The sequence below is a fragment of the Populus euphratica genome, unplaced genomic scaffold (assembly GCF_000495115.2).
Source record: "Populus euphratica unplaced genomic scaffold, PopEup_1.0 scaffold31.1, whole genome shotgun sequence".
Classification (NCBI taxonomy): domain Eukaryota; kingdom Viridiplantae; phylum Streptophyta; class Magnoliopsida; order Malpighiales; family Salicaceae; genus Populus; species Populus euphratica.
In genome coordinates, this window is record NW_011499850.1 from 2,663,061 (window position 1) to 2,684,648 (window position 21,588).

At 30.9% G+C, this 21,588-nt stretch overlaps 2 protein-coding genes across 5 annotated transcripts; both read right to left on the reverse strand.

Moving 5' to 3' along the window:
* Positions 1 to 4,005: 4,005 nt before the first annotated feature.
* On the reverse strand, positions 4,006 to 7,681 carry LOC105121143 (wall-associated receptor kinase-like 5). Of its 2 annotated transcripts, XM_011019672.1 has the most exons (8): positions 6,377 to 7,681; positions 5,873 to 6,001; positions 5,584 to 5,774; positions 5,251 to 5,461; positions 4,979 to 5,063; positions 4,826 to 4,870; positions 4,578 to 4,728; positions 4,006 to 4,478 (listed from the first exon to the last, which is right to left on the reverse strand). In XM_011019672.1, exons 1-8 carry the CDS (start codon positions 7,602 to 7,604, stop codon positions 4,167 to 4,169), a joined length of 2,352 nt encoding a protein of 783 aa, XP_011017974.1. In that variant the 5' UTR covers positions 7,605 to 7,681; the 3' UTR covers positions 4,006 to 4,166. The 2 variants fall into 2 exon arrangements, with proteins under 2 accessions (XP_011017974.1, XP_011017973.1); XM_011019671.1 differs by having other exon boundaries at positions 4,826 to 5,063; positions 6,377 to 7,679.
* Positions 7,682 to 16,221: 8,540 nt separating this feature from the next.
* LOC105121144 (putative cysteine-rich receptor-like protein kinase 20) lies at positions 16,222 to 19,735 on the reverse strand. Of its 3 annotated transcripts, none has more exons than XM_011019675.1 (7): positions 18,439 to 19,735; positions 18,093 to 18,227; positions 17,793 to 17,974; positions 17,393 to 17,603; positions 17,070 to 17,307; positions 16,833 to 16,983; positions 16,222 to 16,728 (listed from the first exon to the last, which is right to left on the reverse strand). In XM_011019675.1, the coding sequence occupies exons 1-7, from the start codon at positions 19,520 to 19,522 to the stop codon at positions 16,426 to 16,428; spliced, it is 2,304 nt and encodes a 767-aa protein (XP_011017977.1). In that variant the 5' UTR covers positions 19,523 to 19,735; the 3' UTR covers positions 16,222 to 16,425. The 3 variants fall into 3 exon arrangements, with proteins under 3 accessions (XP_011017977.1, XP_011017976.1, XP_011017975.1); XM_011019674.1 differs by having other exon boundaries at positions 17,070 to 17,313; XM_011019673.1 differs by having other exon boundaries at positions 17,793 to 18,004.
* Between the last annotated feature and the right edge of the window lie 1,853 nt (positions 19,736 to 21,588).

A 21,588-nucleotide genomic window follows, 5' to 3' on the forward strand; every position in this document is an offset into this window, starting at 1 on the left:
TGTTTTTTAGTTTAAAATAAAATTTTGTATGTTTTTTTTATTTTTTGATGTGTAAAATAATTTTTTTAAAATAAAATAATTTATTTTAATACATTATCGATAAAAAAACCTAAAATTATTATCATTATCATACTTTCAAACAAGCTATAAATTTGATATTATTATTTTTATAAAATATTTAAATTACTTAATTAAATTTTTTTGTATATTAAAATAATTAAAAAATATTTTTAAAATATACCAAAAAAACAAAATTTATCACACTCCCTCCGCACAATATTATCTCCACGAGTTCTAGAGGATTAGGTAAATAACCATTATAACATCTCTAGAAGCCGTCCCTCCAGACCCATTCAATAGCTTTATCTATATATTTTTTTTAAAAAAACATATTGTTTTGAATCAAGCTGAAAGTTGTTCGGATTAGGTTGCCATTCTTTACACCGAATAAAAAAAGAAGGATAGGACTCGAGAACAATAAAACAGTGTAATCACGAGAAACTGGACAGGAGAATCAGACATTTCTGATTAGAAAAACAAGCAGCAGTCAAGATACATGCTGTAGCTTGAACAAATCAGATTTCTTGAAGATATGCCTAGCCAGTCTAGTTACAATGCTTCCAATAATTAATTAAATCTTGTTTGTCCATTCTGAGAAATTGAAAACTCACGAGCAACCTCGAGCCCATAAAACACAATATTTTTCTATCTCGAAAACTAAATTTCTCTCATATCATATGATACTGGCAAACTCGAAAATATTTCAAATGATTATGGGCCTTTTCACAGTTGTTTAATGAGTCTTGATGATTTTTTATTTTTTTTATAAACAAAGTTGGGATGTTTCGGTGGCTTGGACAAATTCTCCCTTTGTTATTGGGCCCAATTCTGAGCCCATATTTTCCTCCCATTTTAGTAGCACTTTCTTTTTTATGTTATTGTACTAGGTTTTGAGCCCAATATATTTTTATTAGGTTTAATTTTGAGATGGTTTTCTTTCTAGAAAAGTTTTTGACAAAAATTCATAAAAAAAAGGGTTTGTCTAACAAATTTTATCTTATTATTTTTTTGAATATTCTTTTTTTTTTTATGTAAAAGCATGTTATTCTCTACTTTATTATGAATTTACCTGACAATAATAACTATCATTCCATATAAATTAAATTAAATGACTCATGGGTTTACATTAGTTCTTTTTGGATAAAAAAATAAAATTGAATAGAAAATGTTATTCATTAGCTAAAACCAAATTCCCTAACATGGTGAATAATGGAATATCAAGTATTTTTTTATTTTAATCCTCAATATTTTTAGAATTTATTTTTTAATTTTATCCTTTAATATTAGATTTTCTAATATTGACTTTATAACTTATTTTGGTTTATTTTTTATTGGGTTATCACGATCTCATAATTTAAGTTGCAATGTTTGCGACTTAGCCAAGTTAACATGATTTGTTTTTCAATTTTATTCTCTAACATTGAATTGATTGAGAATCAAACTTTAATTTTTTTTTTATGAAGTTATCCCAATATTACTTAAATTTGACTTGTTAATCTAGGTTGAATTTGTTAATTTTTTAATTTTTTTCAATTTAATCTTTTAATATTGAGGCAATTAAGAATTATAGTTTATTTTTTTATTTGTTTTTAATTAAGTTATTATAGTATCATGACCTTAGTTATGAACTTTATAATTTGTTTGGGTTTGTCTTTTATGAAATTGTTATAGTTTCATAACCAAGATTAAGGGTTTGGTTGATTAAGTTAGGTTGGATCAAGTGGTTTTTTGTGTCTTTTTTTAGTTGATTGTTTTTAATATCAATATATAATATTGAATTGATTGAGAATTGAAATTCATAATTTATTTTAATTTATATTATATGAGATTATCTTGATCTTATAATCCAAGTTTGACAGGCTAATCCTGATTGACTTGGTTCATTTTTTTTTGTTAAATTTTATTTTTAATTTTATCCTTTTAAATGGAGTTGATTATGAATTGAGTTTAATATATTTTTTTATTTTTTATAAAATTATTAAGATTTCATAATCTAAGTGATGAATTTGACAAGTTAACTGAATTTATAATAATTATTATTTTAATATTTAATTATGGGCCTTTTCACAGTTGTTTAATGGGTCTTGATGGATTTTTTTTTTTATAAAAAAAGTTGGGATGTTTCGGTGGCTTGGACAAATTCTCCCTTTGTTATTGGGCCCAATTCTGAGCCCATATTTTCCTCCCTTTTCAGTAGCACTTCTTTTTTATGTTATTAGATTAGGTTTTGAGCCCAATATATTTTTATTGGGTTTAATTTTGAGATGATTTTCTTTATATAGAGAAGTTTTTGATAAAAATTCATAAAAAAAAGGCTTGTCTAACAAATTTTATCTTATTAGTTTTTTTAATATTCTTTTTTTTATGTAAAAGCGTGTTAGTCTCTACTTTATTATGAATTTACCTGACAATAATGACTATCATTCCATATAAATTAAATTAAATGACTTATGGGTTTATATTAATTTTTTTTGGATAAAAAATTAAAATTGAATAGAGAATGTTATTCATTAACTAAAACCAAATGCCCTAACATGGTGAATAATGGAATACCAAGGTATTTTTTATTTTAATCTTCAATATTTTTAGAATTTTTTTTAATTTTATCCTTTAATATTAGATTTTCTTGTATTGACTTTATAACTTATTTTGGTTTATTTTTTATTGGATTATCACGATCTCATAACTTAAGTAGCAATGTTTGCGGCTTAGCCAAGTTAACATGATTTTTTTTTCAATTTTATTCTCTAACACTGAATTGATTGAGAATCAAACTTTAATTTTTTTTCTATGAAGTTATCCCAATATTACTTAAATTTGACTTGTTAATCTAGGTTGACTTTGATAATTTTTTAATTTTTTTTCAATTTAATTTTTTAATATTGAGATAATTAAGAATTATACTTTATTTTTTTATTTGTTTTTAATTAAGTTATTATAGTATCATGACCTTAATTATGGACTTTATAATTTGTTTTGATTTGTCTTCTATGAAATTGTCATAGTTTCATAACCAGGATTAAAGGTTTGATTGATTAAGTTAGGTTGAATCAAGTGATTTTTTGTGTCTTTTTTTAATTGATTGTTTTTAATATCATTATATAATATTGAATTAAATGAGAATTGAACTTCATAATTTATTTTAATTTGTATTATATGAGATTATCCTGATCTTATAATTCAAGTTTGACAGGCTAACCCTGATTGACTTGGTTCATTTTTTTTTGTTAAATTTTATTTTTAATTTTATCCTTTTAAATGGAGTTGATTATGAATTGAGTTTAATATATTTTTTTATTTTTTATAAAATTATTAAGATTTCATAATCTAAGTGATGAATTTGACAAGTTAACTGAATTTATAATAATTATTATTTTAATATTTAAAAAAATATATTTAAATCAAATTATATTTTTAATGGTTGTGTAGATTATCATTGTATTATAAAGATGACAATGTCAAATCACATAAATCTCTATATATCTTTCAATATTTCTTTATCAACAATAAATAAATATTTTTTTCACATTAATTTTTTTTTAACTTGACATGCGGCATACCGTCACTGTGATCTAATAAAAACCTATTGTTACTGGACATCCACGTTGAATACCCTAGTTGATGCAATTGGTGAAACTGCCAATAGAATATGTTATCTCTCTGGGCGGTGCCATGGGAGGATGCCCTCTCAGGAGTCTTTTTGTGCCCTTCGTAAAATCTGTAGAGCGTAAACACTCTGGACTCTTAGGCTGGTCTTTCTTGTTCGGAAATTAACAAGGATTGGGAATGAACTTTCAATGACTTTCCACCCAAGCTGGAATAGCTATTTCCAGAAAGGGCATTGCATTTTATAAACGCTTTCTTTTTGAGACTTGGTAGGTACAGCCCTGTGAAGATCAAGGCCAGACTTGTATGGTGGAAAATGTCCTTCCCTCGTTTTTTAAGTGGAAGGAGACTTCAACAGAAGTTCTACTCTATTTGTAGATGGACAAAAAACATTTAGCAACTAATATCAACAAAGATTTAATGAGTGCATGGAAGAAGAACAGAGGTCAGGACGAAAGAAGCTAAGTTATAATTTCTTTAGCTTAATACAGGTTGGATTGTCAACGGGGTTCCAATTGGGAAACTTGCGAATCATTGAATGAACACATTATTTGCTGGGATGAGGATGCGGTTTCCATGTCCCCTTTCTTTCTTTCTGAAAATCCTGGCCTTTCAGGAGTAGCAATAGCCTGGGAATCATCATTTTTGAGCATTGAGAAAGCTTCTAGCATTGTTGGTCTAGCGTCTGGATTTTCTTGGACACACAGCAGAGCAACTTGCATGCATGTCAGTAGTTTACAAGGTGAGGATGAGTCATCCAAAAATGGATCAATGAATTCCATTCCTCGCCCGTTTTTCCACAGGTCATATGCCTGCATCAAGTCAATGAATTTCAAGCTGTCAACTCTAGGTGAGAAGCTTCACTAGCAAATCAAATGGTGCAAATAATGATATGAATTCAAGTAACTCACATATTCTAAAAGGTGCAAGTCTTCGTTTTCACCGTAAAAACGTGTATTCGTCTTTCCACTTATGATTTGAAGTAGTACAACTCCAAAGCTATAAACATCATACTTTATGGAATATATGCCTTTCCTCGCATATTCAGGAGGAACATAGCCGCTGTAATATTGGACATGTTAATGCTAAGTATGTACAGCAAATAAGAATTTGATGTCAATGAGATGGAGAGTATCGTTAATGAGAGGCAGGTACTTACTAAGTTCCAACAATTCTGCTTGTGTTTGCTTCATGCACATCTTTCCTGAAAAGTTTAGCCATGCCAAAATCTGTTATCTTTGGATTCATTTCATCGTCTAGTAAAATGTTGCTAGATTTCAAATCTCGATGAATTATTGTAAAATTTGAGTACTCTTGGAGGTATAGAAGCCCTTGAGTAACCCCTTCAATGATACGAACCCGCTTACTCCAATCCAAGCTATACCTTCGAATTGGATCTGCATAAAATGACACAGGAGAAACTTTTAGTTGCTACTTATCTTAAGAATGACATTAATTTGGCATCCGTTGAGACCTCCCAATGCAGATGACTAGAATGATTTGAGCTTGTGGAGAAAAAAAACTGCTGGTCAATAAAATGTGTACTTATTAGCTGCAATGACTAATCAGAAAAAGATTGCAGACCAAAGAGGTAGAGATCCAAGCTTTTATTTGGCATGTACTCGTATATTAGCATCTTCTCTCCCCTCTCGGAGCAAAATCCCAGAAGCCTAACTAGATTTACATGTTGAAGTCTAGCCGTAAGCGAAACCTCGTTCTTGAACTCTTCAAGTCCTTGAGTTGATGATGCTGACAGCCTCTTCACTGCTATTTCCAGGCCTCTTGGTAATTTACCCTAGTACATTTTGACACTTGATGTTAGCATTATTTCCTGTAAACAAACCTGAAAATCTGAACATGAATCGTTCCAAACGTGAGACTTCCAGTCAGGAATACAGAGGGTTAACCATACAATACCTTATAAACAGGGCCAAACCCACCCTCTCCAAGCTGGTTTTCTCTTGAAAAGTTATTTGTAGCTGTTTTAATGCTTTCAAAACTGAACACCTGCAGGATAGGAGCATCACCATCAAAATTTTCTGCAGCGGCCGATAAACTAGTTCCTCTACCAGAGAAACTTCTATCACCTAAGACTCTGGTTCCTGTAGCTGAAAATAGAAGAAGGAAGCAACCCAAAAATGTTTATCTGTTTGTCATTCCATTATTGAAAGTAAATGATGAACCCTCTCAATTGATTAAAGTTTACCTTCTCGCTTAAAAAGTCTCCTTCTGTAGTAAAACATCAATGAGGCTGATAAGATACTGATCAAAGCAATTGGAAGCACAATTTTTAGCCATAACCAGCTCCTTTTTCCTTGGTGTACCTCATCTTGTGCTGTTAATGCAGGTTACTAAATTAATCTCCCATCAAATTGAATTCATAGTTTTTCATCTACTCTTACTTAACTTCTGTGTGGTTGCGTATAAGGAAGGCTAAAGAATTGACTTTTTTTACTAGTGATGATGTCAAACAGGCACCGGAGAAACCAAAGCATAAACAAAAGCCTAGTTGGTATCTACATACAGACTTAACAGTTCAAGACGCTAAACACACAGTGCAAGGTGAGGATTAGACTTCCACCTAGATTGACAGCAGATGTGGGGATACGCTGGTGCTGTGGTATTGTGTCTGACGCAGAGTACTGCCACAGCTAGCAGAGTTTTCAATTTTCCTGACTAATTTACAATCTAATAAAAAATAATTACCAACCTGCCAGAGAAAGAGCCCATTTGTCATCATGGATCACTTGAAACACGTTGTAACCAAGTAGCCCCTTTTCCTTCGCGTAAGAAATCTTAGCTCTAACTGTCTCCACATCATCAAAATTGATCCAAGTTGATCCAGAAACGAAATAATTCACTACATAAGTAGAATTATAAACTGACCTAGCTCCATAACCGTAGTTTTGAATGAATGATCTGACGAACCTATAGCCTATTGAACCATCAGTGGTAACACCAGGACCTGAGGCTGGTGCGCCAAGAGAATTGTCAGAAGGATCCACCAGTTCCCAGGCATATCCATGGTACGGCATACCCAAAAGTAGTTTGTTTGCTGGATATCCCCCACTTAACCATTCTCTAATGCCAAAATCGGTAGAAATATTGCTTGAAGGATTATATAAAGCAGCATGGTTGCCTGTAAAGTTCTCCCTTGAAGGCATGTGATAGTCATATGCTACAACATGTGCCCAATCTAAATTCCTCTTCATTGAATTGATCGGATAACTTACACTTTGAAGACTTGGTGAGTAGCGAACACCCATTGTTAGAATTAACTTCGACACGCTTGAGTTTCTCGGCTCGGAATCAACAGTAGCCCTCCACTCATCCAACAGAGTTCCTATATTTGACAAATCTGTGCTATTAGGCCAAAGCCAGAACAAGTCTATTCCTTGAAACCCAAGAGTCCTAGCTGTTTTTACCGAAGAATCAATAAAAGACTTCCTGTAGGAGGATTGCGTCAGCATTGAAGACAAGACAGAACTGTTAACTGCCTCGCCTAACATGGACTTGTATGTCTCAGCTTGCCCATTCCATATTGACAGAAGCGTTACAATTGAAGGGTTCTTGCGCTTGACGATGCCGGTGAAGTTCGAGAAGTTCTGTTGAAAGTCAGATGGGATGGAGAGCTCATAGGTGGATGAGTTGACATTGGCAAATGCACAAAGAAGGTGTGTAAACAAGGCAGAATTTATGTCAGGTATTGGGAAGTCACTACCACCGTACCAGTAACCAGCTTTAATCCATTTTTGTGCAACTGAACAACGATTTTGGGAAGATAGGAAGGCGAACGAGAAGAAAAGGATAATGGTATTTCTGATCACCATGAGACTGAGGAAGCTGATGCATACTGTAGCCCCAGGTGCTTGATATTCTTGGAATCTTTGATACACGTGCACCAGTTGACTGGCAGGTCCTCCTCTGGTGGTCGTCATTCGATTGTTCGTTTTTAATAGAATTTCAGTAAATTAAAACCTCCAAAAATTAAAATCGCATCCAAACCGAAATGTGCTTCGTTTTTTCAGGTTTTGGAATGGAGAATCTCGGTGAAAAACTGTTTTTTTTTTTTCATTTTTAATATAAAAAATGATTTTTGATTTTTGATGGTTATAAATTAATGTGAGATTAATCAAAATAATTAAAAAAAAAAACTAAATAAATTATTATAGATACACATTTAAAAACTATAATCATAAATTACTTATATAAATAAATTCGAGTATAAAGGTTCATGCGATTGAAAAATGTCACCTCCATATCCATTCATAATCAAATAGGTCAGACATTATAAGGCTCAAACTTTTGATCTAAATTTTACTCCAAGTCAACTCAAATTAAATTTAAATTAATCTAGGTTTATAATCCAATAAGTCAGGTATTATAAGGCTCAAACTTTTGATCTAAACTTTGGTCCAAGTTAACTCAAACTCAATTTAAGTTAGTCTAAGTATTTAAGAAAGAGTTGCAGGAGAATTTCTTTTCTCTTTTCTAATTTTTATAACCGTCGTGACTGATTAGTACTTAAAAATGCATTCTCATTAAGGATTTATGTCATCATATTGCACCTAAAGTATCATTAAATTCCCTAACAAAAGCATGTTTTATATTAGCAAGTCAAAATATAATATACCTTTAATTCATGGTAAATGTTCATCCTAAATGCAGGTCTATCACATAAATAAAAGGATTGATTGATGAGTTTAAGGATTGAAATTGAAAGGATAAAAAGAAGGCCAAACTTAGCAAAGTGTTGCTGGTGCATTCCAAACTCGAACACCGTTCAGTAATTTGATCATATCTGGAGCTGTAGATATCAGATTTAGGTCCATTTTATATCGATGGAAAGGTAAGACATAGACCTACAACTTTCATATGAAGTCAAAGACTCAGTTCTGCCGTTTTCAAGCCCAAATCTTAGCAACAACGAAGACGTCGGAAGCTGTCCTGCAGCTCAAGCACTATTCGGTTTTTGGCTCATATCTTGAGTTCTAGAAGTCCAAATGAGCTCTGGTTTTTTTTGATGGAAAGCTGAGACAATTGCCCACAGATTCCACAATTCAGTTGGCTATAATTCTGATGTGAGCAATGACGTTTTGGCCAGCCAACAATATCAAAAATCAGCCCACAATATCAAAAAACCAGCAGCCATTAATGTCAAAAACCAGCCACCAAATCAATGGATGCCCACCAATTCTTCAATCAATCAATAGTTCTGAAACTTAGCCTATAAAAGGAGGCATTGTCCATGTATTTAGTCATATTAATTTTCAGATCAAAGTTATCTTCTTGCTTTCTCTCTACATCTTTGTAATGTTCAAGTTTTCTTTTATGCTATAGTAATCTCTTGTTTATGCTCTTTCATTTCCTTTCCTATACTTAGTTAGCTTATATTATGTTTATGTTCTTATATTGTTTATTTGTGTTTTTCTCCTTCTTAATGTTTAGCTAAGTTAATTATGTCAAGGTGAAAAGGTTTCTCTAATGGTGTTAGAATAGGTATAATATAAACTCAACATGAGCTTTAAATGTTTATATCCAAGAAAGATTGTTATTAACATGTTTTATCTTTTTATCTTACTAATTCTTAATACCTTGCTTATTAAATGTTTAATTTAGATTTGTGTTGTATAATATTTGGTACATCAAATGCTTGATCTTTCATAGTTTTCGGCCGAAATCGTTATTATGATAGAAACTTGATTTGTTGTTAACATAAACTAGCAACATGAATGCTTGATGATATTTATAAGTATGGTATTACTTATATAAGATAATTAATATGATCATGTTAGTAATTTATAATGAGCTAATAACGAGAAATCATCCGATTAGAACCTCCTTTGTGTGTGGTTTCTAGTTGAGTAATAAAAAGAGTTTATATTATATTTATTTGAAATACCATTAGTGAATCCTATAACCTTGACATATGTTTTGTTATTGTTTAATCCTTACATCAATATCACATCCCAAAACTTTCTTCAACTCCTTTTCTGTTATTATTCTCTTTAAATCTTTTTCTTTATTTGTAATTTATATAATTCACCTCCCTGTGGTTCGACCCCGGTCTTGCCGGGTTATTTTACTTTGACACTCCTGCACTTGGGATAAGACATCAACTCTTTGATCGTGTCAGTGACCCTCCTTTCCTCAAACCAAAGAGTTTAGTTTTTTATTTTGAGTTTTTGGTTCAAGAAAAGTAGAAGTAGCAAGTAAGTAGTTCTCTTTCATATTACTTTCGATTACATTTGTTTATGGAATGATTAAATAAGATATTAGAGTTTATAAGGATTGTAAATTTATATTGTTAAGATTGATTTATGATTATTAATGGTTTAATGTTAAGTTATTAATTAGTATGTTGTTGAAAATAAGGATTTTCGAGTTGATTTGTTTAAAGTAATTTTTATGGGTTAAGAAATTCATGTTTGCCCTACTGTGAAATATAGATCGAATGGTCTTGAGATTGAAGATGATCAAATTTTATTTTGATCTTTGATTTATAAAAAATTTCAATTTAGTCCTAAACTTTAAAAAAAATTATAATTTGACCCCTAAATATATTTTGAGATTCTGGAAATTTTTATTATGAGGTTAAAGATAATGAATCTGAGTTTGATAATTTATTAGAATATTGTTAGTTTGGTCCCTCAATTTTAGGAATTTACATTTTAATCCCTAAATTTTATAAAAAATTACAGTTCGGTCTCTATTCTATTCTAGACAAAATTAAGGATGGTTTATGGGTGAAATTTTAGTATGGTTATTTATTTATAGTTTGGCTCAGTTTTGATAAAATTATATTTTAATCCCTGTTTTGGATAATTATCATTTTAGTCCCTAAACCTAGGAGACTAAGTCTGATTTTCTTTTTTATGTATTGGAATCTTTTAATTATGTTGCTTTTGAGTATATTCATATATTTATCATAGATTCTCCTAACGATCCTCAATAGGTCTTTCGGGTCTTTCATTTGATATTCCTTTTAATCTATATTTTCTGGGTGAGTGAGATAATCTTTAATATGTATATATTATAAATAAATATGTATGTTGATTATATAATGAGTACAACTAGTTAATTTCTTGAGTACTTATATATATTGCTTTATTTTTCATTTACTCATTTATTCTTGAATTTGTACTCGCAACATGTCAAACTATGATATATGTTTTTTTTTTATGATTTTATAAATATCTATTATGCCTTGATATATAACTTGTCAGTAACTTCATACTAACAAAGAGTAGTTAGCCTATGTGCACATAGTATACTGTATACTTAGCTGGTGAGAAAGGCATTAACTTGTGGCAATTAATCATCCCACAGTGGTCACCTTCGGGTATCATCTGGTCATTTTTAAGTCTCATCTGGTCACCCTCGGGTATCATCTGATCTCTGACTTGTATTTTACCACTTTATGATAATATATTTAGTAATATATGTTATGTCTATAAAGATAAATTGATTTGTAAACTATTAATATCTTAAATATTTAAAATATATATTAAATATTATTCTTTCATTGAGTTGGTTGAACTCACTCTTCATTCTTAATATTATTTCAGGTTTTTAGTTTCTGATAGTAGGTGAACTTTATTGAGTGTTCCTGTTTCTTTAGTTTTGGTCGGTATGCCTTACTTATTTTGCGAGACTTTTCTTTTAGTCTTGATTCGATGTCTTAGACGCTCTACTATTATCTTGTTTTAATTAAGTTTGGATTTTGACAATGTAATGAATATTATGAATTATTGTTTTGTTTTTAATTATTAATGATGAGTTTTGAACTATCTTTTAGTTCTATTAATATTGAATAATATAGTATTTTTGAAGATTATAAAATATTATTTATTTTTTAATAACTTATTCTTTGGATACGTCTATTTTAAGGTTTAGTGTAGGTAAGGTGTTTTTTTGACACCGCTCCTGCATTGCTGGTTATGGACTCGGTATTCGGGTCGTGACAAGTATTTTTACTCAACTTTACTTTCGCCTCTGTATATAGGCAAAAGTCAATGCATACCCACCTCCATGTGTTTAAACTAGATAATTTGACTTGTATTGCACTGCTGGTTGAATTAGAAAATTTTAAACGTGGAAAAAAATATCCATACATTTTTAATATATTTTTTAAACCTTATGAATTGAATCCTTCACTGAAGAGTTTCAATTTAAGTTAAATTATGAAAGTTAATTTTTAATAACCTAATCCGTTTTAAAATAATTTAGATGAGTAGAAAAATTAAATTTTAGATATCAAAAACACTTTGATTTATGACTATAAAACAATCATTTAAATTTCTTATATATATATATACACACACACACCTAGAAAGACACCACTCCAAGGGTGTCATTTCCCGAGACAACAAATCTAATAACTTTTATAAAAATTTAAATGTAATTTAATGATTATATACAAACTTATTTTTTTTGAGTTATTATTCTATCATGTCTAATTATTTTATAAATGTATTTACTAAGTCATCCACATAATTTATTTAAAGAAAATTTTCATTTAGTTATGGAATATCTACACATAACTATTTAAAATTACTCGTTATTACAAGTTCAACTACATGATATTAATATGGTATAATTAATATGTGAACAATAACTTTTTCCAACTACATATAATTATTATGTGAATAATAACTTTTTGAGATTTTAATTATAGTTTATTTTTAAGTAAAGATATATATATTTTGATTCGTAAAATATCTTTTAAATTTTTTTTAATAAATTATGATTTTTATATGAAACAGTTGATCGGTTCATACAATTGAATCCAATTAATCAATCAATTAAGATAAATAATTAAACTTTCACCTTATTATACTCTAAAAGTGCGATAATATAAAAATATATTATTTCATCGTATCTTTTTTAAATAGTATTATTCTGTCAAAACTTATAAAAAGCCAAGCTAATTTCAAAAATATACGTTGAAATCCACGGTAAAAACACTTTACGTTTATAATTATGAAATTACTAAATAACTCTTATAGTAAAGCAAGTTATTTATGTTGGTTAGGGGTGAAATAATAATTTCGATGTGTATTTAATAAAACGCTTTTTTAACTATATATATAAAGCTATATTATTATTTTTTCAATGCAGAAATTGTATTTTTCCTTGCACTCCAACAACTCTATTGATAACATTAACAGCTGTCTTTAATAACATTTTTAGTGCCGTCTCTCCAAGGTCATTTAGACATCATATTGATGTTGAGTAGTGTTCCTGCAATAACAAAGTAGCCATGCTGAAGACAATACTTGTACTACAAGCGAAAAATAGTTGTGATTTTAAACGGTGTAGCTTAACTAATTAATAGATTTTGAATTTAATTTTTTAAAAATTATTTGTTTGAGTTTTATAAATTTTAAAATTATTAAAAATTTATATAGTTATTAATTTTAAAATATATAAAATTAACTAAAATATACCAAACGAATTTAAACATCAATATTAATAATAAAAAAAAACAGCTGTGCGAGGGCTATAAAAATCAACCAATCCAGATATTAGCATTTGTCCCAAATATATATATATATATATATCACTATCATCATAAAAAAATTCTAACACTAACACACTGTCTTCACATTATTCTTAATATCCACCAGAGTAGAATTGAAATTTCTACACTGTATCCAAATTGCACCCACTTTTTCTAGAGTTACAACGGTGGTTGTGGCGGTGGCTGTCGCTATGATTATGGTTGAAAATAAAACATTTAATTAATATGCAAGGTTGAAGTTGATTCATTAATTAAAAATTTAATTTTAATTATTATGTATGTATTTGATTTAAAAGAGTGTGCACTCATGTAACATTACATTCTTTTGTATTACTAATGTTTGATATTTTAGTATGAGGTGCTTTCTACAAATACTTTTTTCTTGAAAATGTGCTAAAATAATTTATTTTTTCAGGTTTATTTTATTAAAAAAACATATAAAAAAATTACCGTAATTCTAAACACTTAAAATAGCACAAAGAAAACAATGGAAATGCTCCAAGGCTGTATTTTGGACGTGGATCTAACTAAAAGTCCATGCAAACTCTGTTCTCGTGAATTAATAACCAAATAGAAAAGATAATGTTATTTACCTAGTAAAAATGAGACGAAACATTTGAGACAAAAAAATATATTTTTATTTGTTTCTTGTTTTGAAAACATATAAATTTATTTCAAAATAATTTTAAAATAATTTATTCTATATCTTTATCTTTTATGTTCTTGTGTTTTTTTTTTAATGTTCTGAAACACTAAATAAAGTCAGGTGGGCTTAAATGTCAAAGAATGGCAATGAATTGAGAGGCCAGATATTAATTGACAGGTAACAACCTCTGTCCTGCCTCAGTGAACAGATGTGATTCCTTAATTTTTGAGGTAAACAGGACATGCTCATGATCTTATGCCAGGGAAGGTGTAAATGTAATAAATGTCTTGCATACGGGTCCCATGACAGAGAAGCTCATAAAATGAAATTGTTCTTCACATGGAGGGTCTTTGTCAGTGCTCCTTAAAATCCAAACGAAGCTGGAGTAAACTAACAAAGCAATGTAAGAAGAGAAAAAAAATGTCAGAATCACCATTAAAGTGAATGCACCAAATGTCAAAGAATTGTTTGGTGCTTGCTTTCCATTGTTGTGAAGGTACGCACCTTTGCAGACAAAGGTATCAGTTTCAGTCTATTCATGCTGCGTGAACTTTGATCTTGATATATCTCCAAGCTGTGGTGATAGTAAACACTCAATAAACATGCAGTAAACGGAGATGAAATTCACAAACAGTACGTAGATTGGATAGCCCCCAACTTTCTAGGATTTAACAGAATGCCTCTTTGCCGAGAGGTCTGGTGAGATGTCAGCTAATTGCCAAGAGGGTATTGAGTTATCCCTCCGAATTTTGTTTCATCATCTTAATAGATGAGTACTTGGAAAATAAAGCAATATATATAACTATTCAAGAGATTAACTAATTGTACTTATCATATAATCAACATACATATTTATTTATATTATATGCATATTTAAGATTATCCCACTCCGGAAGAATATAGAATAAAAGAAATATCAGATGAAAGACCTGAAAATCCTATTGAGGATCAATAGGAGAACCTACAACAATATATGAAATACACTAAAAAACAACTCAAAAAAAAAATCCTAGTGCATAAAACAAAACCAGGTTTAGTCTCCTAAGTTTATAGACTAAAACGACAATTTTCCAAAACAGGGACCAAAACGTAATTTTACCAAAATTAGAGGATCAATCTGGAAATACATAATCATATTAAATTTTCACCCATAAACCATCCTAAATTCTTTCTAGAATGAACCAGGGACTGAATTGAGATTTTCATAAAGTTTAGAGACTAAAATGTAAATTCTCAAAATTGAGGGACCAAACTAAAAATATTTCATATCAAATAAAACTGAGATTCATCATCCTTAATCTCATAATTACATTGTCCATAATCTCAAAATACATTTAGGGGTGAAATTTTATTTTTTTCAAAGTTTAAAGACTAAACTGAAACTTTCACAACTTAAGGACCAAAATAAAATTTGATCATCTTCAACCTCAAGACCATTCTGCCCATATTTTACAGCAAGATTAAAATTAATTTCCTAACCCATAAAAATTAATTTAAACAAATAAACTCATAAATTCTTATTTCTTACAACATATTAATTAATTATCTACCATTAAATTCTTAATAATCATAAATCAATCTTAACAATATGAATTTCTAATCCTTATAAACCCTAATCTCTTTTTTAATCATTCCATAAACAAATTATAATCAAAAGTAATATGAAAAGAACCACTTGCTTGTTACTTTCACCTTTCTTGAATCAAAAATTTAAGATCAAAAACTAAAATCTTTAGTTTGAGGAGAGGAGGGTCATGATGGCTATAAAAATTAGAGGAGAAGAAATAAATTTTTTTTCAACTTTTTCTTAAATATCTAGATTAATTTAGATTGGATTTAAGGTTACTTGCGTTTAAGTTTGAGCTAAAAATTCATGTCTTATATTTTCTTTCACTGTTCATGCAGGAAAAAAAATCTACATGGAAAGTTTTAACCAAGAAGTTTGACCTGACTAATGGTAGTCACGGTCACCTTGATATAAGCAGAGAAAACAGAGAAAGAACCCTTCTCACCCTACCCTATCTCTATCTAACCAAAAAATCCAGACAATTTCTTCTTTTTGTAGAAAATCTTATGCACCATTGCTTAATGCATACGTCAAGGAATATGAGGCTGATTGGTCTGATTAACCAAATTTTTTTTGTTACCATGCACAACATCCTATTCTTTTGTTTTTTTTTTTTTTCCTTAGAGAAGAAAGGCCCTTAATTTTCCTTTTCTAGTTTGCTACTTTCCTAACGACTATTCCCTTAATGTTATTGAGAGAGAAAGGGAAGTGACTTCTGAGAAGATTTACATGCTATTATGGTTTCATAACTACAAGCTGACTTTTGAAACAATCATTGAGACGAGTGCTTTTCCCTAAATGCTGTTCTGATAATTACGATTGACTAAAATGCAGGTTGGTTTCATATGTACAAGTAAATGATCTTACATTGTTGTAAAAGATGGACCCTTTTTGGTAGCCAACAATCATTAAGATATAAAACAATAGGATCTATCATAATAACTTAGAAAGAATACATATAATCAGTTCAACCAGGAAGAAAAAACGAGAGACTCTTGAGTTCTGTTCATGAAAGCCTCTACTTCAGCGAGGTTCCAAGTCAGATATTGTTGCATCATTCACAGAATAAATTTTATTCCTGATAACACTGTCCTCCTCTTCATCTCTTTTGGTTGAAAAAGAAGGCCTTTTTGGAGAGGCGATAGGTGCATTTTCTTTTTTTAGCATCGAAGAAATTTTTAACATAGATGGCCTGTCCAAAGGATTTTCTTGGACGCATAATAGAGCAACTTGCAGGCATCTTGTGAGTTTACATGATGAAAAGGAATCGTCTAGCGATGGATCGAAAAACTCCACGCCTTCACCATCTTTCCATAATTCATATGCCTGAAACAATTTGATAACCATATTGGCATTCAAATGCAGACTATGGGAGAAAAAAAAGTGAATTATGCATTCATATATTGGAAAAGATGTGACTGATCACTTACATATTCAAGAAGGTTCCAGTTTTCGTCTGCACCATAGTAACATGTACTCCTCTTGCCACTTATGATTTGCAGGAGTAGAACTCCAAAGCTGTAAACATCATATTTCATGGAGTATATGCCTTTTCTTACATATTCAGGGGGAACATAACCACTGCAATTGAAAAAATAAATAAGAATGAGAAGATTTATCAAATAGTTCATGTCGAAATATATACCACTTTGAGTCAATTTCCTTACTATGTTCCAACTATCCTGCTTGTGTTTGCTTCGAGTTCATCTTTCCTGAAGAGCCTAGCCATACCAAAGTCTGATATCTTAGGGTTCATTTCCTCATCCAATAGAATGTTGCTACTCTTTATGTCTCGATGAATAATGGTAAAATTTGAGTATTCTTGGAGATATAGAAGCCCTTGAGTAAGACCTTCAATGATTTGAACGCGTTTTCTCCAATCTAACATGTATCTTCTGATTGGATCTACATGGAAGTAGACCTTAAACAATTATTCGAGGTGCATTTAGAAAGTTGGCCAAACTAAGCCAGAGAAAAAGATTCTACTGACCATAGATGTAGAAATCCAAGCTCTTGTTCGGCATGTACTCGTATATCAGCATCTTTTCTTCCCTCTCGGTGCAAAATCCCAAAACTGTAACTATATTCACATGTTGAAGCTTGTCTGTAAGTGTGACCTCATTTTTGAACTCCTCTTCTCCTTGAGTCGAAGTTTTTGATAGTCTCTTCACTGCTATTTCCTTTCCGTTAGGTAGTTTACCCTGGCAAAACAAGTGCCTCAAGCTGTCATGTTTTCGATCCTTTTACAGTCATACAAGACAATTACTTGCCAATATTCTGTACCCTCGACATCCTTCTTTCGTATAGAATATAAACACACAGCTTATATGTAATTAGTGTTCTGCAGTGAAAGAATCAGAACGCATTTATATTTCGCCAAATTTATTTACCTTGTAGACAGAGCCAAATCCACCTGCTCCAAGTTTGTTTTCACTCGAAAAGTTATTAGTAGCCACAGCAATCGTATCAAAACTGAGTGCTTGCAGATTTGGAGCATCGCTATTAATAACTCTAGTAGCAGATACTTCGATTTTCACTGCAGATAGTGATTTTTGGACACTCCCAGCAATTTCTGTTACCATGAAACAAATCAAAGAACCAACTGTCTTGATCCTGTTGTAATAATTGCTGAACCAACTCAAAATTTTGGTTAATATATTTGGAAAATTGTCACAACGGGAAGATGTTACCTTTTGAGCCGAGTTTTTTCCTTCTAAAGTAACAACAAATTATGGTGCCCAACACGAGAAAGACCACAGCAATCGTAACCAGAATAGTTACCAATACCTTCCTCTTGTTCTGCCCATCTTCATCTTTTCCCTGAGCTGCGAACGTTTATCATCATGTAAGTATTGTTTTATGATATCTTCCTATTGCAGTGAAAGCTCATTTACTCTATAAAATACACCTCACAGAACTTAGTATTGCAGGGGAGGGCAATTGATCATTCGAAAGCAATTGAAACATCTCTAGTCCAGTGTTTCATTAAAATAAAGAAGATAAAATGGGAGATCGAAATTTTCACTAACAACCTACCTGCTCGAGAAAGAATCCAATTATCGTCATTAGAGAGCTGAAATACGCTGTAACCACTAAGATTGTTTTCTTTTGCATAAGAAATCTTAGCCTTGATAGTCTCCACATCATCAAAATTGATCCAAGTCGACCCAACAACGAAAAGCTTCGTAACATAGGTAGAATTGTACACTGCTGCAGCTCCATAGCCATAACCTTGAATGAAAGATTTAATATTCTTATAACCCATGGAACCATCAATTGTTACATCTGGACCCGAGGAGGGTGCCCCAAACTCTTTTTCGTTGGGGTTCACCAGTCTCCATGCATAACCATGGTAAGGCAAACCCAAAACCAGTTTGCTAGCAGATAATCCTCCTCTTAACCATTCCTTTATCCATTCATCGGTGTTAACCCAATTTGAAGTGCCATACAAAGCAGCATGTGCACCAGTAAAATTAAATTCTGCAGGCACATGATAGTCATATGCAATAAGATGTATCCAATCTAAGGTCCTTTTCATGATGTCTATAGGATAAGTAGCCGAGTGCTGAGCAGGCGAGTGAGTAGCTGACATTACCAAGAGCAACTGTGACTTGCCAGATTTTCTTGAATCAGAAGCTATAGCGTCTCGCCACTCATCGAAAAGGATTCCTAGATTGGTCATGTTGATGCTCATACTTGGCCCAACCGAAAGGTCTAGGCCATCAAAACCATAAAGCCTCGCTGTATATATCGAGGACTCGATAAAAGACTTTCTATATGAAGACTGATTTATCATTGAGGAAAAAGCTGGAAGACCCCCTCTCCTAGCCAAGATGGATAGAAGGGTTTTAACTGAAGGGTTCTTAACCCTGACAGTGCCTGTGAAGGTAGAGAAGTAGGATTCTTTGGAAGAGTTAATATGAATATGATAAGTAGAAGAATTTATACGAGAAAAGGCACATACAAGGTGAGTAAAAAGAGCAGAATTGATATTAGAAACGGGCAGTTCACTGACGGAATCCCAGTAACCTGCTCTAATCCAGGTTTCTTGGGAGTTTGAGCTGTGAACATAGGAAGATAGAAAGAGGATGAGGGTGATGATCATGGTGTTGAAAGCCATTGAAGAAGAAGCTTACTTTTGTAACACCAGCAGGACTCCTAATCTGTATCTGTGAGAAGTGAAACTCTTGGATCTGGGGCCTTGCATTTTTCTGAAAGGTTATTTGCTTGGAGTGTATTAAACGAGAATGATTTGACTCCTAGTAGTTTTAGTCTTGCCAGATAACGTGCAGTCTATGTTTTTTCCTCGAAGGAATAATCAATTCTCAATTAGTTATCACCTTGATCATGTTGTCATGGTAGGAGGAAGAAAAAAAAGAAAAAACTATAAGCTTTTTTAATATTTTTTTTATTTTATTTTTATAGATGGTTTGGTGGCACCTTGTAGTTATTATTGTACAATGCTATTTCTAGTCAACTTTTACATACTAAAAATTCAACCTTTCTTTTTAATTTTGTCAAAGAAAGATTATTTACATCCACATTAGAGATTCAAGAAAATTTCATTTCCCACCATGACTGGATTTTGATGAGATATAAATGTAACATTCTGAATTAAAGAGATAAGAAAAAGTTATAAAGCCCTTGAAAATGTAGATAAAGAAATAAATAAATAAAAAATATTATAGTAATTCAACAAAACATGATAAATATAAATTTAAAAAAAAAAAGAGATTTGCAATTAAGAGTAAAAAACCGAGAGAAGAGAAGAAAAGGAAAAGAAAAAAAAGAAAAGAGAGAAAGAGAAGGGATATATAAGAGAATTGAAGAAAATAAGTTTAAAGGTAAGATTATATATAAATATGTATTATTTAAGCTTTAAATTTATGTTTTGGTTGAATGTTAGGGTTTTGAAAATTGTGTTTTGGGTTTATTGAAGAATTAATTTGAATGTTATAAGATTGATTATTGTAGGTAAATCCGTAAATATGATAATTTTGAGTTATGATTTTTTTTTTAATGGTGAATTTCTGTTAGAAATCATGAGATAACAGTAGATAATCTGTGGAAATTCTGAGTTTGAGGTTGAAGATGACAAAATTTCGGTTTGGTCCCTCAATTTGTGAAAATTACAATTTAGTCCTCAAACTTTGGAAAATTACAAATTGGTTCCTGGAGCATATTCTGAACAGAATAAAAAATGAATTATGGGTAGAATTTCTGTATAGTTATGAAATTTTAACACTTTCAATTTGGTCCTTCAATTTGACAAAAGTTACAATTTGACCCTAAAAATTTGAAAACAAAATCCAGAATGGTCCCTGGAACATAATTAGAGATTCTGGACAGAGATGAGGATGAATTGTGGACATAATTCCACTATAGTCATGAATTTGTGATATTTTTAGTTTGGTCCTCCAATTAGATGAAAATTATAATTGGGCCCTAAAAATATGATAAATTCCAGATTGGGCCTTTTCAGATTGGTTTGATGAAGGGTTATTTAGTGAATTATTATCAATTTTATTATTTGTTTTATTATGGATTAGATTTCGGGAAAATCGTTTAATTTTAGGTTTTTGAGAAATAACTAGTTTTTGAGAAAAATATATAGGGTTATGGAATAGACCCTTAGTTAAGTGTATTAAATAAGTTATATATTCTTTTGAGTCGTTCTTGAATATATTTCATTTGTATTCAGATAATCCTAATATTCTACTGGTGGCACGTCAGTAGGATTTCCTTCGATATCTGCTATTGAGTTCTATTTGTTTTTGAGTTAGGTGAGTGGATAATTTTTCATATGCATAAGAAATATTATAAATATTTAATTTATTAATATGAATTGGATCATACTTCTTGATAATATATATGCTAATTATTATCTTTGTTATGATAAAACATGATCAATTGTTAAATCTATGAGATGCCAGTGAGTATAACTTATTTAATAGTATCTCATTTAATTGATGTCATGAGTTGAACCTTAAGATATAAATATGTCTGTTTAATTATAATTATGAACCTATGATATGCCAGTTAGAATACTTATGTTAACATGATAGTATTAGTCTTTGTGCACATTGTATCTGAACCCTAGTTGGTTGGGGGAGTCACCAACCTATGTGAACTGATCATCTTACAGTACGGAATCTCATACTCATTGCATTTTGATTTTCTAACAAA